The following is a 23401-nucleotide window of genomic DNA, read 5'->3' as shown; positions in this document are numbered from 1 at the left end:
CACCATGTGCAGTGGAGAGGCCCATAGGCGGCCTGAGCAGCGGACGATCCCCATCTCCTCCATTTTCCTGAACTCCTCCTTGGCAAGGTGGAGTTTGTCAGGCGGGAGCCTACGTGCCCAGACGTGTAGCGATGGTCCTTGAGTGGGCATCCATGGAGAACTGCAGCATAACAATGGTCGGAAACTTCGTTAGTACACAGGCAAATTCGTTGCCTGTCAAAGTCACAGAGTCCAGATGTGGGGCTTCGCCGAGCGAGAAGATCTTGAAGGTCTTGGCATTCACTGGGCACTGTCCCTTGAGGTCCAGTGCGGCCAGAGGAAATCCGGACCCAATAAAGGGGCCCTGACTTCCCGGCACAGGTGTCATGGCTCGGGGGGTGGGGGGGGCGGTGGGGGCAAGACGTTAACCTCCGCCCCTGTGTCTACGAGGAACTTGTGCTCAGAGAGTCAGACCCATAAGTAAAGGAGGCCATCACTGTGGCTGGCCACCATAGCTGTTGGCGATTGTCGGCCCCAGAGTGGACGGCAATAGTGGGCTCCTGAACCCCACCTTTGGTGGTAAAAACACCAACAGTCCGAACTGAGGTCATTCCCTGCTGAGGACATCACCGACTTTGTTGGTGGTGTGGGGAAGGCCCAGGCCATAGGGCATGATGCAGCAACTTGGTCGATGGAGGCCCCTCCATGCTGTTTGCTGTGTCACAAAATATCTGTGCGAGCCGTGACTTTGCGTTGGTCAATGAAGCCATCGTCAGCGATGGGGAGGCGTCTGGCATCTGGCATCTGCTTGAGAAAGACTTGTTCGAACAGTAAACATGGCTTATGGCCGTCTGCTGGTGCCAGTATCTTGTTCATTAATGCCAATGTCGCACAGTCACCTAGGGCATCCATTGGGAGCAACCGCGCAGCATGTTCGCCGCGGGAGAGGCCAAAAGTTCAGATAAGGATCGCCTTGATTGTTTCATACCTGTCCACCACCAATACCTGGTGTAGGAAGTCGATGATGCGGCCTGCTGTTTCCTGGTCATGTGAACTGACCACATAGTAGTGCTTTGTGGTATCTGAGACGATTTGCCTGACCTGGAATTGGGCTTCAGCCAAGGTCCAGAAACTCCAGCCAGAGACTGAAACCTAGCCCCAGCATTCTGGCCGACTGCTTTATAACCACACTGGGATTACGGACTCATTGAAGACCATCAGAGCACCCCCGTGAGCTGGACCCAGGAGAAAAATCCAGGATGCAAAAACAAAAAGAAAAAGCCACGGTTTGAATAAAAAATACTTTCTTTGGACGCATTTGTTTGTGAGGTCGGAAACAATTTGCCACGAGGACCGACAATCAAGCCTATGGCAAATCGGCCTCTTTCCTCGCATGGTGACGGACGCGCGGGCAGCACAGCGGTGGCCTTGTGCGGACGTCTGGACAAGCCCCAAATGCTGGAGGAACCTGGCTGGTCTTCTCAGCATCTGTCGGTGCAGCACTGAAATGTCGGTGTTTTTAATACAATCTGGAGCCTTTCATGTTTCAGCCCTCATAACAAAGCCTCTTCAAATCAATCAGGCATTTTGTGAAGTATTAGGAAAGAATCAATTTACAGCTTTAACATATACACTCCCTGACCATTTTAGAAAATAACAATCTAAAACTGCACCACAAAATGTCCTCTCTGACACACAGGACGAGAACTGCTACAATTATCTGCTGCCACCTTGTGGAACACGCACAATTCTAATCACTCGAGTGTTCACTGGGCAATAGTGTGCGGAACGTCATTCCCTTGATGACCTCAATGACCTGACACCATCTTCCTCCCGTCCCCGTGGTCCGTGGACTGGGGCTCATTGAGAAAGGAAAACCCTGAGACCGTTTACCTGCTTGACGAATCATGGTACTCAACTTACGATAGGGAGGGGGTCTCATTCCGGCAGACCCGTCGCAAGTCGAACAGAATACCACACCTACCGTTTTTTTATAATTAAATTTTGAATACCTTTATTCCACACTGAAACAACCATTAGCATACACGCTGGGCGTGAAGAATGTCTAAAGCATTGAACTAAAATTAACTTCTGGATGGTGGGGGTCCCTAAAGCAATAGGGTCATCAATTTCACGCCCTTCTGATGATACTCAGGAACAGCTCGTAGAAAGCACTGGCGCTTCGACACTTGTTGAAGGCCCTGGAGCATCGACACTTGTTTAACAGGCATAGTCTTCTTTGGGGGCGTTTAGTCGGCACGATGGGCTGTTTACGGGGCCCTTGTTCGTGTGATGGCTACAGACTGCGAGCGTGGTTGAGTCAGCATCGCAAGAGAGTGCGCTGCGCGATACTCTTGCTCAACACTGCCATCGCCCAGCATCCCGCAAGAGCAGCGTACTGCATACTGCAAGCACGGGAACAGGTGGGAATTTGAAATTGAAAGTATGGATTCGAACCATCTTAACTTCAAAAAAAAAAATCGCAAGTCGGACCATGATAAGGAGGGGAGCAAGTAATAAAAGAGGAGTGTTAAACCATCCCAAAGCATTTACAGCCAACAGAATGTTTCAGAAAGTGTATCCTCAGTTGTAAAGTCGCAAACTCTACATTCCATCGTGATCACGTATTCTGCTTTTTGTGATGTTAATTCGAGAAGGGCTCAAGCCCGAAACATCAGTTTATGTGTTTTTACCTTTGCTATGTAGACACTGTTTGACCTGCTGAGTTTCTCCAGCGTTGTGTTTTGACTTCAATAACGGTGTCTGCAGTCCTTTTGTGTTTTATTTATTAAATATAATTTTATTTTTCAGCTTTCAGATTTATTGTCAGAGGACATACATAACATCACATACAACCCTGAGATTCTTTTTCTGTGGCCGAGACAGAATTAACCACTTATTGGTAGTGCAAAAAAACTGACTCAACGTACAGATGTAAATCAAATAAAAAATGTAAACAAACTGACTGTGCAACACAGAGAGAAAAAAAATCAATAAAATGCAAAAGGTCAGAGTCCTTAAATGAGTCCCTGGTTGAGTTTGTCATTGAGGAGTCTGATGGTGGAGGGGGAGCAGCTATTCCTGTACCTGGTGGGGCGAGTCTTGTGGCACCGATACCTCTTTCCTGATGGCAGCAGCGAGAATAGAGCGAGTGCTGGGCGCTGTGGGTCTTTGACAATTGCTGCTGCTCTCCGATGGCCGTGTTCCCTGTAGATAGTGCAGAGGGTTTTGCCTGTGATGTCCTGGGCTTTGTCCATTAACTTTGGCAGGGCTTTATACTCAGAGGTACCAGACCGTGATGCAGCCAGTCAACACATTTTCCACCATGCATTTGGGGTCAAGTGCAATACGCAAACATGCTGGAGAAACTCAGCAGGTCATGCAGCGTCCATGAGAAATAAAAGGCAGTCGATGTTTTGGGTCTGATGACATTCCTGAAGAAGGACTCAGGCCTTTCACTTACTACAGATGTGAGTGGAAAGAAAAGGTTTGAAAACCACGGTTTTCATCTAATTGACTTGTGTGCACAGCTTCACAACTCTAAAGGAAATGGGTCAATGACAATTTTTCTCAAGCAAAATATTTCAGTAACAATTGGGTCTGGAGCAGTGATTCTCAACCTTCCCTTCCCACCCACATCCCACCTTAAGCCATCCCTCACTGATCACAGATGGCATTGGGATAACTTAAAGTGGGATGGGAGTGGAAAGAAAAAGGTTGAGAACTATTGATTTAGGGTAAAACGGTAGGAATGGCAAAGTAAAGGAATCTTGGTTAACAAGGCACAGATCAGAAGAAAGGGTACAGCAGACAGGAATGTAGGAGCGGGGTGAAGAGGGAAATGAGGTTATGAGATAGTTCTAGAAAACAGTTTAAGTGAGAATTCCGAAAAGATTTTATATGCACATTAACAAATGAAATTGATGAAGGTAGGGTGGTAGATGTGTTGTGTAAGGGATTTGACAGGGTCCCCCATGGTAGGCTCATTTAAAAAGTCAAGAGGCGTTGGGATAAATGGAACAGAGGAGCCTGGCTGGGTAGGTTCAGAATTGGTTTCCCTGCAGAAAACAGAGGCCAGTGGTAGGTGGAACGTATTCTACCTGGAGGTCAATGACTAGTGGAGTTCTGGAACCATCTGTTCTGAGACCTGGGCAAAGAAGCAGAAGGAGGGCTCAGTAAGTTTGCAGATGACACAAAGGGTGGAGGTCCTGTGGACAGTGAAGGTTGTCAGAGGTTACAACAGGATATAGACAGAGTTAGGCAGAGAAGTGGTCAACCTTGGATAAGTGTAAAGTCAATGCATTTTGGAAGGTTGAATTTGAAGGCAGAATACATGGTTAACAGCAGGAAGCAGAGGGGCCTTGGGGTCTAAATCCATACACCTCTCAAGGTTGCAGCACAAGTTAGTTAGGAAGGCTTGCTGGCCTTTATTAGTCAGGGGATGGAATCCAAGAACCATGAGGTGATGTTGCAGCTCTAGAACACTCTGGTTCGACCACACTTGGAATATTGCATTCAGTTCATTACAGGAAGCATGTGGAAGGATCAGGGAGGACACTGAGATGATTTGCCAGGATTGGAGAGCCTGTCTTATGAGGCAAGGTCACCAGAGTTGGGGGTTTTCCTTTGGGAGCAAAGAGAGAGGTCAATAAGATTATGAGAGGCATAGACAGGGTGGACACCCAGCACCTGTTTCCACGGGTGACAGTAGCAAATACCATAGGATGTCTGTATAAGGTGATGGTAGAAGGGGAGAGATCAGGGGTGTTTTTCTCCCCACACAGAGAGTAATGAGTGCCTGGACTACATTGCCAGGGGAGATGGTGGAGGCTGGTACAATAGGGGCAATTAAAAGACATACAGACAGAAAGAAAGAAGACGATGGTTATGGATGTGAGATAGGAAAGGTTTAGATTTTTGAGTCAGTTTATATAGCACAATACTGTGGGACAAAGGACTTGTCATGGGCTCTTCTATATTCAGATCGAAAGGGCCACGAGGGAAAGAATTGGTCCTATAACAGATCAGGACTGTGTGTGGAGGCAAAGAAGAAGATTGTAAATGATACTTTGTGAATGTGTTTACTTTTGAACAGGATAAACATAGATTGGAGGGGGGGGTGGGGGGAAAGGAAGGAACAAATCGCCTAAGGCACATCTGCATCGGTAAGGAAGTGAAGAGATGTTAGCAGTTTAGACCTTATCAAGGTGGGTAAATCTCTGGGTCTGGACCAGGTGCATCCAGAACATTGTGGAATAGGATTCTGAGAGAGAGAATCTATCAATGTTAAGGGGAAAGTCACATTGTTTCCATTCCATTTCATCCATCACAGCTGCCTTGACTACACCTCTTCCCACCCTGTAAGGATTCCATTCCATTCTCTCAATTCCTCCATCTCCGACACATCTGGATCTTCCATGCCAGATCATCAGAGATGTCCTCCACCTTCAAACAACACGGCTTTCCCTCAGCCACCATCAAATTGGCCCTCACCTGCATATCCTCCATTACCCGCACATCTGCCCTGGCCTCCTCCTCCCCATGTAACAAGGACAGGATTCCACTTGTCCTCCCCACCAGCCTCTGCATCCAACACATCCTCCTCCACCATTTCCAGCACCTACTACATAATATCACCACGAGACACACATTCACCTCTCTGCCTTCCGCAGGGACTGCTCCCTCCATGACTCCTTTGTCCACTCCTCCCTCCCCACCAATCATCCCCTTGGGATCTTCCCCAGTGGCTGAAGGAGATGCTCCACCTGCTCCCTCAGAACCATTCGGGGCCCCAAACAGACCTTCCCAGTGAAGCAACATTTCACGTGCAAATCTGCAGGGATCACTTACCGTATCCGGTACTCACCTACATCAGAGAGACTGGCCGCAGACAAGGGGGGGGATTGCTTTGTTGAGATTCTCGACTCAGTCTCCCAGTGCCTACCCATTTCAATTCCCCATCGCATCCCCTCGCTGACAGGTCTGTCCATGGTCTCGTGTACTGCCAGACTAAGACCACCCGCAAATTGGAGGATCAACACATTATCTTCTGCCTGGGCTCCCTCTGACCTGATGGCATTAATATTGACTTCTCTGGCTTTCGTTAAAAACCTCCTCGCAACGCCCCCACCTTCCCCCAGCTCTGTCTCTCTCCCTTTTCCCTGCCTCCTTTCACACAGACATAATTAATTCTCACCTCTCCCCTTATCATATCTAATTAATACCTTTTAGTATTAATTGGTCTGGACTCCACCCAACCCTCCTGTCGTCTTCAGTCCCTTCCTGTTTTGTGAAGGGCTCAGGCTTCAATCTTTCACTCTTCTGGACGCAGCGAGACTGTCTGAGCTACTCCAGCATTTCTGCATCACAGTATGGGGACGTTTGCTGCAGGAGAAATGGATCGGAGGTCAACCCACAGGACAACAAGTGTGGCAGAGAGGATCACAGGGGTCTCCCTCCCCTGCATTGAAGTGATCGTTGTCTGAAGAGGGCTCTCAAAATCATCCAGGACCCCTCCACCAATTCGCGAACGGCATCTTCCAGCTACTCCCCTCGGGAAAGAGATACAGGAGGATCAGAGGCGATGAGAGCCAACAGGCTGAGAAACAGCTTCTGCAGTGAGAACGCTGATACAATCCCTCCAAGAATCCACTATTTATTTTATAACATTTATTCAGTTTTATACATGTACTGCATATAAATCTCTTGTCAATATGTTTGCATGTTTTACACCGAGGACTGTTTCATCCGGTTGTATGATAAATAAACTGGGGAATTGGGTTAAGGAATGGCATTATGCATTTCAACTTGGAGAAGAACTTTGGTCAATGGAACGAGGACAGGACCTACACTGTTAACAGCAGGGGCCTAAAGAGGGCCGTGAAACAGAGGAACCGGGGGCACAAATAGACAGTGTAGTGAAGGGAGCCTTTCCTTCGTCAGCTGGGGCACCGGATACAATTGTGGTGAGGCCACACTTGGAATATTGGGCGCAGTTTTGGTGGCTCAGCTCTAGGAAGGATGTGAAAGGTACGGAGGAGGGTTACGAGCTTGTTGCCAGGATTAGGGAATTTGGGTGATGAAAAGAGACTGGACCTGCTTTCCTTCATGCAGAAGAGGGTTGAGAGGTGATCGAAATGAGATCTAAAAATCGAAGATAGGGTGAATAGTGACAGTCTGGTTCCGAGAGTGGGAGAATCTAAGACCAGAGGGCAGAACTATGTGAGGGAGGAGGGGGGGTGAGGGCTGATTCTTCACTTGGTGAGGGGGGGCTGGACATATGGAACAAGCTGCCAAAGTGGTGAAGGCAGTGACCATTAACTTGGTACAAAAAGCACAAATGGGAGGGGATTGGAGGGATATGGGGCTAATGCAAGCTAGTGGGACTGACATCCAGCATGATCAATTACCAAAGATTGAAGCCACCGTAAGTGAAGGCTTTTATTTGAAGAGATGGACAGCGTCCCTGTGTTGATCGCTCACACTGACCCGGACTCGAACTGGGGGCAGGCTTGCAGCGTGACAGCCTTTATGGCGGGGAAGGGGAGGAGTCACGAGCTGGCCAGTGAGAGCAGGGTCAATTGGGAAAGGTCATGACATTTACACAGAACAAATTTGTACATTAGTGGTTTGACCACACAAGGGAGAACATTGCTCAGAGTGGACCAGCCGGGCCTGGCTCCATGCTGTGGGACTTGCTGACCTTGTCAAAGGCCCTGCTAAAGATTTAGAGGGATACGGGTAAGTGGGACTATCTCAGGTCAGCATAGATTAGTAGGGCTGAAGGGTCTCTTTCATGCTGTAGAACCCGATGACTCCTGTGGATATGATCACGTTTCCTTTAAATTTAAAATTTAAATTAGACAGTAACAGGCCCTTCTGGCCCACACACCTGTGTGATAGAACAGACCTATCACCAACGTATATAGTTACAGTATCTAGAGTATGTAATGACTGTGCTTACAGCGATTGGCTGAGAGCTTAGCCACGCCTACTGTCTGGGCCTTAAAGGGTTGTGTCCCTAGCCAGGTCGGATCATTCCAGACTGGTTGGCCACCTGTGAAGAGCTCCTGTCTTTTGCTAATAAAAGCCTTGGTTTAGATCAACAAGTCTTTGGTTCTTTCGACGAGCTCTACAACCTATTCTGCCCGATTACCCCCAATTTAACTAAACCCCCCCCCCCCGTATGTTTTGAAGGGTGGGAGGAAACTGGAGCAAACCCACACATTTACAGGGAGAATGTACAAACTCCATACAAATAGTGCGGGATTCGAACCTGGGTCACTGGCGCTGCAATAGCATCATGTTAACCGTGTCGCCTCAATCACCAGGGACAAATTTAATGGTTGCTCTAAACCTGAAATTCACATTAAAATAGTGCCGTGGAAGGTTCATAAAAACACTAATTAATCTGAAAGGGTTAAACTGAAGTCTAATGTCCCAGAACCAATGTTCCATATTTGGCTATGCCCTGGCATGCGGCAGGAGATGCCCACCTGCAGAGTGCAGTGCTGCTCCAGGCCCTGAAGCAGTACATTTCTGGCACAAACCCACCTTCAGCTGGGCCCAAGACCAAAGGACAAAGCAGGAAACAGCACCGCGACTAGCCTGCGGATTGAAATGTGAAGGGGAGAAAGAGGTAGCTGAAGGTCATCGTAAAATTAGGAGGGGGAGAGCCGCTTTTCCACAACTGAGACAATGATACAAAGGTGGGAGGTGCTGCAAAAGGCTGCCGCAGGTTGCAGTGGGACATGGACAGGATGCAGAGCTGGGTGGGAAAGTGGAGGTGCATTTTGGAAGGTCAAAATTCAAAGCAGAGTACATGGTTAATGGAGGGATACTCAACGGGGGGAAGGAAGTGGTGAACGGTGGGATACTCAACAGGGGGAAGAAGGCGGTTAACGGTGGGATACTCAACAGGGGGAAGAAGGCGGTTAACGGTGGGATACTTAACAGGGGGAAGAAATTGGATAACGGTGGGATACTCAACAGGGGAAAGAAATTGGTTAACGGTGGGATATTTAACAGTGTGGAAGAGCAGGGTTAACAGTGGGATATTTAACAGTGCGGATGAAGGTGGTTAACGGTGGGATATTTAACAGGGATAAGGTCGGGTCAGATACAGCAATGAGCTCTCTGAACCCTTCTCCATTAACAATGGCGTGAAGCAAGGCTGTGTTCTGGCACCAACCCTCTTTTCAATCTTCTTCAGCATGATGCTGAACCAAGCCATGAAAGACCCCAACAATGAAGACGCTGTTTACATCCGGTACCGCACGGATGGCAGTCTCTTCAATCTGAGGCGCCTGCAAGCTCACACCAAGACACAAGAGAAACTTGTCCGTGAACTACTCTTTGCAGACGATGCCGCTTTAGTTGCCCATTCAGAGCCAGCTCTTCAGCGCTTGACGTCCTGCTTTGCGGAAACTGCCAAAATGTTTGGCCTGGAAGTCAGCCTGAATAAAACTGAGGTCCTCCATCAGCCAGCTCCCCACCATGATTACCAGCCCCCCCCACATCTCCATCGGGCACACAAAACTCAAAACGGTCAACCAGTTTACCTATCTCGGCTGCACCATTTCATCAGATGCAAGGATCGACAATGAGATAGACAACAGACTCGCCAAGGCAAATAGCGCCTTTGGAAGACTACACAAAAGAGTCTGGAAAAACAACCAACTGAAAAACCTCACAAAGATAAGCGTATACAGAGCCGTTGTCATACCCACACTCCTGTTCGGCTCCGAATCATGGGTCCTCTACCGGCACCACCTACGGCTCCTAGAACGCTTCCACCAACGTTGTCTCCGCTCCATCCTCAACATCCATTGGAGCGCTTACATCCCTAACGTCGAAGTACTCGAGATGGCAGAGGTCGACAGCATCGAGTCCACGCTGCTGAAGATCCAGCTGCGCTGGATGGGTCACGTCTCCAGAATGGAGGACCATCGCCTTCCCAAGATCGTGTTATATGGCGAGCTCTCCACTGGCCACCGTGACAGAGGTGCACCAAAGAAAAGGTACAAGGACTGCCTAAAGAAATCTCTTGGTGCCTGCCACATTGACCACCGCCAGTGGGCTGATATCGCCTCAAACCGTGCATCATGGCGCCTCACAGTTTGGCGGGCAGCAACCTCCTTTGAAGAAGACCGCAGAGCCTACCTCACTGACAAAAGGCAAAGGAGGAAAAACCCAACACCCATCCCCAACCAACCAATTTTCCCCTGCAACCGCTGCAATCGTGTCTGCCTGTCCCGCATCGGACTTGTCAGCCACAAACGAGTCTGCAGCTGACGTGGACTTTTTACCCCCTCCATAAATCTTCGTCCGCGAAGCCAAGCCAAAGAAGAAATTTAACAGGGAGAAGAAGGGATACTTAACAGAGGGAATAAGGTGGTTACCGGTGGGATATTTAACAGTGCGGAAGAAGGTGGTTAATAGTGGGATATTTATCAGGGGCAGAAGGTGGTTAAAGGTGGGATACTTAACGGGGGAAGAAGGTGGTTATCATTGGGATATTTAACAGTGTGGATGAAGGAGGTTAATGGTGGGATATTTATCAGGGGCAGAAGGTGGTTAAAGGTGGGATACTTAACAGGGGAAGAAGGTGGTTATCATTGGGATATTTAAAAGTGTGGAAGAAGGAGGTTAATAGTGGAAGATTTAACAGTGTGGAAGAAGGAGGTTAATGGTGGGACATTTAACAGTGGAAGAAGGTGGTTAATGGTGGGATATTTAACAGTGCGGAAGAAGGTGGTTAATTGTGGGATATTTAACAGGGGGAAGAATGTGGTTAACAGTGGGATATTTAACAGTGAGAAGAATGGGGTTAACGCTGGCATTTTTAACAGTGTGGGTTAAAGGTGCGATATTTAACAGGGGGAAGAACGTGGTTGATGGTGGGATATTTAACAGTGTGGAAGAACGTGGTTAATGGTGGAATATTTTATGGGGAAGAACGTGTTTAACGGTGGGATATTTAACAGTGTGGAAGAACGTAGTTAATGGTGGGATATTTAACAGGGGGAATAACGTGGTTAACGGTGGGATATTTAACAGTGTGGAAAAACGTGGTTAATGGTGGTATATTTAACAGTTGGAAGAATGTGGTTAAGGTTGGGAAATTTAACAGTGTGGAAGAGGAGGGTTAAAGGTGCGATATTTAACAGTGGGAAGAATGTGGTTAACGGTGAGATATTTAACAGTGGGAAGAACGTGGTAAACGGTGGGATATTTATCATTGGGAAGAACGTGGTTAACAGTGGGAAGAATGTGGTTAACGGTGGGATATTTTACAGTGGGAAGAACGTGTTGAACAGTGGGATATTTAAACTTGGGAAGAACGTGGTTAACGGTGGGATAATTAACAGTGGGAAGAACATGGTTAACGATGGGATATTTAAACTTGGGAAGAACGTGGTTAACGGTGGGATAATTAACAGTGGGAAGAACGTGGTTAACGGTGGGATATTTAACATTTTGGAAGAGCAGAGTTAACGGTGGGATATTTAACAGTGGGAAGAAGGTGGTTAACCCTTGGATATTTAACAGTGGGAAGAACTTGGTTAACATGGGATATTTAACAGTCGGAAGAACGTGGTTAACGGTGGGATATTTAACGTTGGGAAGAACGTGGTTAACGGTGGGATATTTAACAGTGGGAAGAATGTGGTTAACGGAGGGATATTTAACAGTGGGAAGAACGTGGTTAATAATGAGATATTTAACAGTGGGAAGAATGTGGTGTACGGTGGGATATTTATCATTGGGATGAACGTGGTTAACAGTGGGAAGAACATGGTTAATGGTGGGATATTTAACAGGGGGAAGAACGTGGTTAATGGTGGGATATTTAACAGTGGGAAGAACGTGGATAATGGTTGGATATTTAACAGTGGGAAGAACGTGGTTAACAGTCGAATATTTAGCAGTGTGGAAAACTTGGTTAACGGTGGGATATTTAACAGTGGGAAGAACGTGGTTAACAGTGGGAAGAACGTGGTTAACGGTGGGCTAATTAACAGGGTGGAAGAACGTGGTTAACGGTGGGATATTTAATAGTGGGAAGAACGTGGTTAACGGTGGGATATTTAACAGTGGGAAGAACGTGGTTAACGGTGGGATATTTAACAGTGGGAAGAACGTGGTTAACGGTGGGATATTTAACAGTGGGAAGAACGTGGTTAACGGTGGGATATTTAACAGTTGGAAGAACATGGTTAACGATGGGATATTTAACAGTGGGAAGAACGTGGTTAACGATGGGTTGTTTAACATTGGGAAGAACGTAGTTAATGGTGGGATATTTAACAGTGGGAAGAACGTGGTTAACAGTGGGATATTTAACATTGAGAAGAACGTAGTTAATGGTGGGATATTTAACAGTGGGAAGAACGTGGTTAACGGTGGGAAGAACGTGGTTAATGGTGGGATATTTAACATTGGGAAGAACGTAGTTAATGGTGGGATATTTAACAGTGGGAAGAACGTGGTTAATGGTGGGATATTTAACAGTGGGAAGAACGTGGTTAACAGTGGGATATTTAACATTGAGAAGAACGTAGTTAATGGTGGGATATTTAACAGTGGGAAGAACGTGGTTAACGGTGGGAAGAACGTGGTTAATGGTGGGATATTTAACATTGGGAAGAACATAGTTAATGGTGGGATATTTAACAGTGGGAAGAACGTGGTTAATGGTGGGATATTTAACAGTGGGATGAACGTGGTTAACAGTGGGAACTTGGTTAACGGTGGGCTAATTAACATTGTGGAAAAATGTGGTTCATGGTGGGATATTTGACAGTGGGAAGAATGTGGTTAACGGTGGGATATTTAACAATGAGAAGAACGTGGTTAACGGTGGGATATTTAACAGTGGGAAGAACGTGGTTAACGGTGGGATATTGAACAGTGGGAAGAACATGGTTAACGATGGGATATTTAACAGTCGGAAGAACGTGGTTAACGGTGGGATATTTAACGTTGGGAAGAACGTGGTTAACGGTGGGATATTTAACAGTGGGAAGAATGTGGTTAACGGAGGGATATTTAACAGTGGGAAGAATGTGGTTAATAATGAGATATTTAACAGTGGGAAGAATGTGGTGTACGGTGGGATATTTATCATTGGGATGAACGTGGTTAACAGTGGGAAGAACATGGTTAATGGTGGGATATTTAACAGGGGGAAGAACGTGGTTAATGGTGGGATATTTAACAGTGGGAAGAACGTGGATAATGATTGGATATTTAACAGTGGGAAGAACGTGGTTAACAGTGGGAAGAACGTGGTTAACGGTGGGCTAATTAACAGGGTGGAAGAACGTGGTTAACGGTGGGATATTTAATAGTGGGAAGAACGTGGTTAACGGTGGGATATTTAACAGTGGGAAGAACGTGGTTAATGGTGGGATATTTAACAGTGGGAAGAACGTGGTTAACGGTGGGATATTTAACAGTTGGAAGAATATGGTTAACGATGGGATATTTAACAGTGGGAAGAACGTGGTTAACGATGGGTTGTTTAACATTGGGAAGAACGTAGTTAATGGTGGGATATTTAACAGTGGGAAGAACGTGGTTAACAGTGGGATATTTAACATTGAGAAGAACGTAGTTAATGGTGGGATATTTAACAGTGGGAAGAACGTGGTTAACGGTGGGAAGAACGTGGTTAATGGTGGGATATTTAACATTGGGAAGAACGTGGTTAATGGTGGGATATTTAACAGTGGGAAGAACGTGGTTAACGGTGGGATATTTAACAATGAGAAGAACGTGGTTAACGGTGGGATATTTAACAGTGGGAAGAACGTGGTTAACGGTGGGATATTGAACAGTGGGAAGAACATGGTTAACGATGGGATATTTAACAGTCGGAAGAACGTGGTTAACGGTGGGATATTTAACGTTGGGAAGAACGTGGTTAACGGTGGGATATTTAACAGTGGGAAGAATGTGGTTAACGGAGGGATATTTAACAGTGGGAAGAATGTGGTTAATAATGAGATATTTAACAGTGGGAAGAATGTGGTGTACGGTGGGATATTTATCATTGGGATGAACGTGGTTAACAGTGGGAAGAACATGGTTAATGGTGGGATATTTAACAGGGGGAAGAATGTGGTTAACGGAGGGATATTTAACAGTGGGAAGAATGTGGTTAATAATGAGATATTTAACAGTGGGAAGAATGTGGTGTACGGTGGGATATTTATCATTGGGATGAACGTGGTTAACAGTGGGAAGAACATGGTTAATGGTGGGATATTTAACAGGGGGAAGAACGTGGTTAATGGTGGGATATTTAACAGTGGGAAGAACGTGGATAATGATTGGATATTTAACAGTGGGAAGAACGTGGTTAACAGTGGGAAGAACGTGGTTAACGGTGGGCTAATTAACAGGGTGGAAGAACGTGGTTAACGGTGGGATATTTAATAGTGGGAAGAACGTGGTTAACGGTGGGATATTTAACAGTGGGAAGAACGTGGTTAATGGTGGGATATTTAACAGTGGGAAGAACGTGGTTAACGGTGGGATATTTAACAGTTGGAAGAATATGGTTAACGATGGGATATTTAACAGTGGGAAGAACGTGGTTAACGATGGGTTGTTTAACATTGGGAAGAACGTAGTTAATGGTGGGATATTTAACAGTGGGAAGAACGTGGTTAACAGTGGGATATTTAACATTGAGAAGAACGTAGTTAATGGTGGGATATTTAACAGTGGGAAGAACGTGGTTAACGGTGGGAAGAACGTGGTTAATGTTGGGATATTTAACATTGGGAAGAACGTAGTTAATGGTGGGATATTTAACATTGGGAAGAACGTAGTTAATGGTGGGATATTTAACAGTGGGAAGAACGTGGTTAATGGTGGGATATTTAACAGTCGGAAGAACGTGGTTAACAGTGGGATATTTAACATTGAGAAGAATGTAGTTAATGGTGGGATATTTAACAGTGGGAAGAACGTGGTTAACGGTGGGAAGAACGTGGTTAATGGTGGGATATTTAACATTGGGAAGAACGTAGTTAATGGTGGGATATTTAACAGTGGGAAGAACGTGGTTAAAGGTGGGATATTTAAAGTTGGAAGAACGTGGTTAACAGTGGGAACTTGGTTAACGGTGGGCTAATTAACAGTGTGGAAAAATGTGGTTCATGGTGGGATATTTGACAGTGGGAAGAACGTGGTTAACGGTGGGATATTTAACAATGGGAAGAACGTGGTTAACGGGGGGAAGAACGTGGTTAATGGTGGGATATTTAACAGTGGGAAGAACGTGGTTAACAGTGGGAACTTGGTTAACGGTGGGCTAATTAACAGTGTGGAAAAATGTGGTTCATGGTGGGATATTGGACAGTGGGAAGAATGTGGTTAACGGTGGGATATTTAACAATGGGAAGAACGTGGTTAACGGTGGGATATTTAACAATGTGGAAGAGCAGTTGGACCTTGGGGTTCCAAATCCATACATCTCTCAAGGTGGGCACGCAGATTGATAGGGCACTGACGATGGCCTATGTGATGCTGAGTTTCATTATTCGGGGATGGAGTTCAGAGCAGAGAGGTCATGTTACAGATCTATAGACCTCTGGTGAGGCCCTGCAGAGTTTTGTGTTCTGTTCTGGTCACCTCATTGCAGGAAGGATGAGGAAGCTGTGGAGAGATGCAGAGGAAGGAGATGTTACTCTTGACCTTCATCTCTTTTTAATTACTTATCTGAACTGGTGTTTTGTGCACAAACTTCTCTGAATATTTAATATTATAGGGTTTTTTAACTATTTCTCCCACATTATTGGCCTTCTTCAATCTTACATGATAAGATCATAAGACATAGGAGCAGAATTAGGCCATTTGGCCCATCGAATCTCCCCCACCATTTTATCATGACTGATTTGCAGTCCTTTAAGACCCCATTTTCTTGCCTTTTCCCATAATCCTTGATTTCCTGACTAAGCATGAACCCGTCGACCTCTGCCTCATGTTTGTCCGATGATTTGGCAGCCACAAATCTCTTGCCCCACTTGCTTAATCTGTCTGTAGTTCTTTGCAGATTCTCTTCCTCAACTTATTTTTTCTTTGATTTGACTCTTTTCCATCAGATTGGAATTGAACCCAGAGACTCTTCTTCAAAGGTCATTTTTAGACTGTAAATTCTTGCAGCTCTTCACTAATCCAATTAGACACTGCTCGACAACTTGAAAGCTACTGGGTATTTTTCCATCCAAGTCAAGTTGTGAAACCCTAAACATTTCTCAAAAAGGGTGGGGGGGGGATACTTTTGAAACCTTTAAGTTCATTGAAAAAACCAGAATGATGTCAATTCTGCATGTAAGTTGATGCTCCCCGACACCTCCCCACCGCCTCCGTTCCCCAACACCTCTCCACCGCTAGGCACCGCCATAATTGCTCCTACCTGGGACCCTGAGGTCGCCATCGCCACTCCGAGGTTCCTACTCCCACTGGGAGCACGATGTTGCCGCTCCAGCTCTGTGGGCCATTTCCACTCCTGCCCCGTAGGCCGAGGATTTTTTCCTTATAAACCTACTTAATTTACAGCGTTGTTACCTGGGATTGGGGTATTTTTAAAATTTTTGGGTTGTTCCTGGGAGGCTCGGACAGCCTGAAAAATGGGGGCTGATTTATACGCTGGAATATACAGGTCATCCCGGTTCTTTTTCTGCCTGTTAATCAATCTTCTGTTCATAGCCATTTGTTGTCTTCAATCCCATCACCTGTGCAGTAACCATTCACTTTGCACCTTTACCAATACCTTTCAAGTCCAAACGCACTCCTGTCATTGAATCTCCTTATTACCTTAACACTGAACCACAAGAGGACCACTAATAAGATTTTCCCTTCCATAAAACCATGTTGATTCTGGCTAATCATGTTATGTTTGTCTTCGTGTTCTGTTATTACTTCCTTAAAAAGAACTCCAAAGTTTCTCTGACATTGTTAACTGGCCTATTGATTCCCTTTTCTCCATCTGCCTCATTTCGGTGAAAGGTGATTAATTTGCCGTTTTCCAATCCACTGGGTCATTTCTTCCGATTTCATTTCTCAGAAGCCCAAGAAAATTTAGCATGTCCCCAATTTCTCTGATTTTTGTGGGAACTGCTCTGTTCAACACAACAAGAAGCTGCGGAGTTCAGAGTAAAACACAACAATCTGCGGGCACCTTGACTAAAGTAGGAACACAACGCTGGAGAAGTTCAGCAGACCAAACGTCAAACTTGGCAACAGTAAAAGCATGTAACCAACATTTCGGGCTTGAGCCCTTCATCGAGGCCAGATCAAAATGTAAGCAGGTGCCCGAACAAAGTGGTGTGGGGGAGGAGCACAGTCCCACAAGCAGGAGGGAGGGCACACCAGCAAATAAGGGAAAAGGGGATGGGTCTGTGAATGGAGGAAGGAAGACAGAGGGATGGGAAGAGAAGGAGTTCAGGGAGTAGGTGAGCAGGAACTGGAGAAGTTGATGTTAGTGCCATGTGGTTGGAGAGTGGCCAGACGGAAAAATTAGGTCTTGCTGCTCCAATTTACAGGTGGTCTTGGTGGGATATTCCGAGGCCATGGACAGACGTGTGAGTGGGGCATGGAATTAAAATGGTTGACCACTGGGACAGAGCGAAGACGCTCAGCGAAGCGATCTCCCAGTCTCCTGATATGGAGAAGGCCATCAGTGCTATGTGGTTAGTAAGGGATTACTTAAGGTGGTATGTGAGTGAGAAAAGGTACGAGAACCACTGATGTGGACCGTGACAAACTGTTTCACCTTATCTGAATAAATACTATATAGTCTGGATTTGGAGGTAAATTTGTTTAATTTGCAATGTTTCACTGCTCGGAAAGTTCATCGATTTCACAGATTCATTTGGGAAATTAATGCCGATAAGCACTGATTCATTAAAATAGGATCTGGATTTCTCCAACCTGGGGTCTGGAGCAGAACACAAACGTGCTGGAGAAACTCGGCAGAGTCTGTGGGAATTAAAGGAAAATCAATGCCTTGAGCCCGAGCTCTTCGTCAGGAATGTGGAGAAAGTACGCACCTGTGCAAATAAAAGGGTGGGGGAAAGGGAAAGGAGAGGAAGGTGAAAGGAGAGGAAGATACAGGTGGAAGGGTCAAAGAGAAAAAATGACTGGGGGATAGGGCAGAGGGTTAAGCTGCCTGATAGGACAAGGAAGGGGCCAGTGGGGAGCTGGGGGTGGTGGTTATAAGAGAGAGACAAGGGAAAGGTGTCTCCTGTTAAAAGGAGTGGAGTATGTTTTGGGGAGGATTGAGCACTTTGAATTTTGTGACCCCCCCCCCCCCCACCCCTCTCCGATACTGCAGCGATACTGGGATGGCAAAGGTTGGTCTTTGTTTCCCAATGTCTGAATCTAGCACTAATTCAGAAATCAACTGGCTCAAAATAGAGGACAACATTGTTCACATTGTATTTAGTGGTAAATTTAATTAAAAACAAAACTATCTCGATATCCAATTTCTGGGCTACTCTTCCAAACTCCGAAATGTTGAGTGGCTCGGGAGGAGCCGTGCCAATTCCATTTGGCATTCCCTGATTTTGGATCATGAAATAACTGAACAATGGATCGCGTTATAGTTTATATTAAAAAAATACATTTCAGGAAGAATAACTCTGTTGTCTTTCAAGTCAGGTCTCTTATTGATCTGCCTGGAGCGATCAGCTTCACCATCCCCTCCAGATGTGCCAGGGAGACCGTACCCCTACAGCAAGGGCATTGGAAACAAAAACATGCCGCTGGGAGGTCAACGCAAGTCAGTATCGCAGGGCCCAAAAGATCTCGGACTTCTTTCTTCCAGGCAGAATGACATATTTTCCATTGGATAATAGGTTTGGGGGACTGGGGTGGAGGGACGTAAGCGGGAACAAGAGCCTGCTTCCCCACCATCACCTCTGGAGCCATCAGAAACAGAGCTTAAGAACTGCACAAATTCAGCACTTGGCCAGACTCAATTTCCTGCTTCCCTAATTATTTTGCCAACAATCATCCAAAGAGCCTTTGCAAAAGCTGTGCATTAAAATAATATTAGAGATCTTCATAATAAAAGCAACCAATTCATCGCTGTAGGAAACTACCTAAAAGCATCTGCAACCTTCTGATTTAATCTAGTAGATTACCCAGAGTACTGAATACTAACCACACCAAAACACGTTCGCTCATTCAGGTGCCTTACATGAGTGATCATGTCACTCCATACACCAAGTCACGACGGCGCTCATAAAACTTCACTCAATCAATGCCGAATTGGGAAATGTCCTTGTCCCAAATTGAAGAGAAAGGGAGGGGTCCAGAAAGTGATAGGTGGACCAAGGGAAGGAGTTGAGAGACTGGGTGTATTTAAGGCAGAGATTGAAAGGTTCTTGATTATCCAGGGCATCAAAGATTATGGGGAGAAGGCCGGGGAGCGAGAAAATGGATCAGCTCATGATTGAATGGTGGGGTGGACTTGATGGGCTGAATGGCCTGTCGTATGGACAGTGATAAGTGACAGAAAGCAAAACTTTAACTGCATCCCACCAGCGACACCCCTTTATGCTTGTCCCAGGGATCCTTGCCCATTCTTCCCCTCCAAACCTCTCCCCACTACCACCATAGATGCAGTCCTTCCAGGTGAGGCAGTTTCCCCATACACTTCCTCCCTCATTCGGTTCTCCTGAGGTGGCCTCCTCTGCGTTGGTGAGGCCGACCACAGAACAAGGGATTTGCAGAGCTCTCTGTCCCGACACCCCAATCGGAGCTCCCAAATCCCACTCCCTCCCTCTCCCCCCCCTTATTTCTACATCAATCTGTCCATCCTCCATTGCTGGGGTATGGCCAAACCTAAATTTGAACAGCACCTCATAATCCACAACTCAATGGTGTGAACCTTTCCAGTTTCAAGCCACTTGCTTCCCCCTCAGTTCCTTTCTCTCTGCTGGCCAGGGCAGTGATGTTTGTGTTGGCTTTTCATGGATTTGATGCTTGTTGTTTGAAGCAACCAAAAGGGGAGACGATTGCCCAGGATTCTGCTAGATTGACAAGAGCCTGCTGCGAGGCTCTCAGACCTTGAAGCAGAAAGATGGTAAAAGGAAGTGGAGAAACAGAAATGGTAGAGAAAAGCTGCTTAGGACCAGATAAACAATCCAGACACAGCCATCTCACTCTGAAATATATTTTCTAACTATTTTCAACATTCTTTGCCAAATATTCTGATCAGTGCCAAATTTTACTATTTATACTGTCTAATACAATTCCTGTCTGGTAAAGCTGACCTCTGGTTATATGCGCTGCTTTGCTAGCGAATATTGTACCTGCCAGAAGTGTCTATTAACTCACCAAATGTAATTTTCAGCCTTCCTTCAGTCTACATTATCAGCAAGTGTGTGCATTTAACCCAGTTAAACAGTCTTGAGAAGCCAGTTAAATCGTCGGGAGAGCAGCAGCCATCACCAAGGATCCACTCCACCCAGCACAGGCTCTGTTCTCGCTGCTGCCATCAGGAAAGAGGTCTTGGTGCCACCAGACACCCACCAGGTTCAGAAACAGCTGCTCCCCCTCCACCGTCAGACTCTTCAACAACAAACTCGTTTAAGAACTCCTACTTTGTACATCATTTATTACAGAATTTTTTGGGGGTAGATTTTCACACAACCGATAAGTAGAATTTCTGCCTGGCCCTCAGGAAAAAGAATCTCAGGGTTGAATATCATGCCAAGTATGTACTCTGACAACAAATCTGAACTTGAACAGTTGATCCAGTGTTTCGATTTTCATCAATAGGCACCTTCATTGACCTATTGCCCATCGTGTCCATCCACATAATATCCAGGTGGCCATTACCTATCTAACAGAATAAAGATGGGATCAGCAGTATTCTAGTGCTAATTTAACACTCAGGTACTCTAGCATTAAAATTACCCTTCAACTTAATAAAAGCAAATTGGGGAGGCTTCAGAATGTCAATCTTCCACAGGCCAAGACATTTGATGTCCATAATACATAGGTGAATTAGTCCATTCAGCCCATCAAGTCTGCCCCACCTGATTTACTATTCTTTTCAACCTTTCTCCTGCCTTTCACCACAACCCTCAATTCCTTTCCTAGTCAAGAACTTGTCTACCCCCATCTTAACTAACCTGACCTCCACCCCCATTCACAGCAACAAATTCATTCATCACCTTCAGGGTAAAAAAAATTCCTCAAGGGACATTTTTGTGGCCTCTGGTCCCAGGCTCCCCCACCATAGGAATCATCCTGCCCATGTCCACTTTATCCAGGACTTTCAGTGATCAAAAGGTTTCAATGAGATTTCCCCTCCTCCTTCCAAACTCAAGCAGGTAGTCTCAGAGCATCAAAAGATCCTCATTAACCTTTTCATTCCAGGATCATTCCAGTCAATCTCTGGACCCTCTCCAATGCCAGCACATCCTTCCTGAGTTAGGGAGCCAAAGAATGTTCACTATACTCCTAAGTATGGCTTGACCAATGCCTAACAAAGCCTCAATATTATATCTGTGTTTGCATCTGCCTACAGGATGAAGATAGATCAGCTTGTTGAGTGGTGTCATATCAACCTTGCAACGTCAGCAAAACCAAGGAGTCAGGACATGATCCAGTCGTCAAGGGCTCAGTAGTGGAGAGGGTCAAGAACTTCAAATTCCTGAGTGTCAACATCTCCGAGAATCTGTCCATGTCGATACAATCATGAAGGTGGCTCACCAGCGGCTATACTTTGGGAGTTTGAGATTTGGCATGTCTCCGAAGATTCTCGAAAACTTCAACAGGTGGAGAGCATTCTGGTTGGCTACATCACTGCCTGGTGCCAATGCTCAGAACAAGAGACACCTACAAGAGGTTTCTTAAGAAAGCAGCCTCTATCCTCAAGGACCCCCACCACCCACACTGTTACCGTCAGGGAAAAAGGTACAGGAGCCTAAAGATGAGGACTCAGCGGCACAAGGACAGCTTCTTCCCCTCTGCCACCAGAATCCCGAATGATCAATGAACCAGACACTGCCTCACTTTGACTGTGCACTATTTTTTATTTATTCTTGGAAGGTGGTTTATATAAATGTTTACACTTTGATGCTGTTGCAAAACAAATTTCATAACTGGTTCATGACAAAAAAAATTCTAATTTTCTTGAAGTGAACGCATGCCTTGAATTTGGCTTCCTTACCACTTACTATCTACAAGTTATCCTTTTGGGAATCTGGCAGGGGGTCTGCTAAGTCCCTCTGCACCTTGGATTTCTGAACCTCTTGCCCAGTGATCAGGGTATGGGGAAAGTTGGCCAAGGGAACTTATTTGCATGGAAACCAACTTTGTAATTATTTGGAAGGATAAATATCAATGACCCATTGGAAAGCATTTGCAAATACTGGAAATCATGGCTGATCTGTCTCAGCATCATTCCTGCTCTATACCCTCATCACTTGAATCCTTTGAGATCTAGAATGCCCAGATTCAAATGAACCCACCAACCAAGCTTTCAGTCATCCAACCTCCAAAGATTTATGATGGATGAGGAAATGTTTCCTTATCTCAGCTCTGAATGGCCAATCCTTATTCTAATCGTCAAAACCTCGAAGAAATCACATCAGCGCCTCAACTTCCTCAGGAGTTTGCAGAGGAAACCCAGGCAGATTTCTAGATGTACAGCAGAATGTGCTGACCAACTGCATCAAGGCTCAATAAAGGGAACAGAAAGCCCTGCAGAGGCTAGGGGGACCCAGCCCATGGCATCACAGGTAAAACTCTCCCCACCATTGGAGATGGAATCCACTGCTGTCAGAGAGGAGCAATTATCAAGGATCCACAGCATCCAGTACATGCTCCACCATTGGACTCAACAACAAACTCAGACTCATTTAAGGACTCTTAATTTCCACGTTATTTTCTTTACTGTTTACATTTCTCTCTCTTGTATAAGTATCTTGAGTAGTTTTTTTTTGCACTATTGTTAAGCAGAAATTCTGCAAGAAAAAGAATCTGAGATGTGATGTTACATATGTATTCTGACAATAAATCTGAACTTTGACCCTTTCATCTGGTTTTCTCATCCAATGGAAGCATTCTCAACATCATTTAAGCTTTAGTGAATCACTTCTCATTCTAAACCTTAGATAAGAGGCCATGTCAGGAATCAAAATCGTGGTTGCACCCCTTTCATGGCAACAACTTGCCTTTTTCGTTAAGCCAAAAACTATAGTGAATAGTACAGTTGCAATCTCACTATAATCCCAGACAAGTCCACTAAGCTACCTTCCCTCTTGGATATAACCCCCCCCCCCACCACATTATAAAAACCTACATATTATTTGCCTTCCTAATAACCTGCTGCTCCTCTACATTCACTTTTAGTGATGCAAAATACCCCAACTTTGTTTTATAATCCACA

The 23401-nt window shown here is 45.6% G+C and overlaps 1 protein-coding gene across 1 annotated transcript; it reads left to right on the top strand.

The window, feature by feature from the left end:
• The first annotated feature begins 13449 nt into the window (after positions 1-13449).
• Positions 13450-14406, top strand: LOC138745199 (uncharacterized PPE family protein PPE21-like). The gene has a single exon (XM_069902256.1). The coding sequence runs from the start codon at positions 13450-13452 to the stop codon at positions 14404-14406; it is 957 nt and encodes a 318-aa protein (XP_069758357.1).
• The last annotated feature ends 8995 nt before the right edge of the window (positions 14407-23401 follow it).

This window comes from Narcine bancroftii, chromosome 11, assembly GCF_036971445.1.
Source record: "Narcine bancroftii isolate sNarBan1 chromosome 11, sNarBan1.hap1, whole genome shotgun sequence".
In the NCBI taxonomy this organism is placed as follows: Eukaryota; Metazoa; Chordata; class Chondrichthyes; order Torpediniformes; family Narcinidae; genus Narcine; species Narcine bancroftii.
The sequence above is the reverse complement of the archived record's forward strand: the minus strand, read 5'-3'. Positions and strand labels throughout refer to the sequence as shown.

What these genes read in the sequence shown, in the direction of transcription:
- LOC138745199 (XM_069902256.1), top strand. Translation starts at nt 13,450, where the DNA reads ATGGTTAACGATGGGATATTTAACAGTGGGAAGAACGTGGTTAACGAT.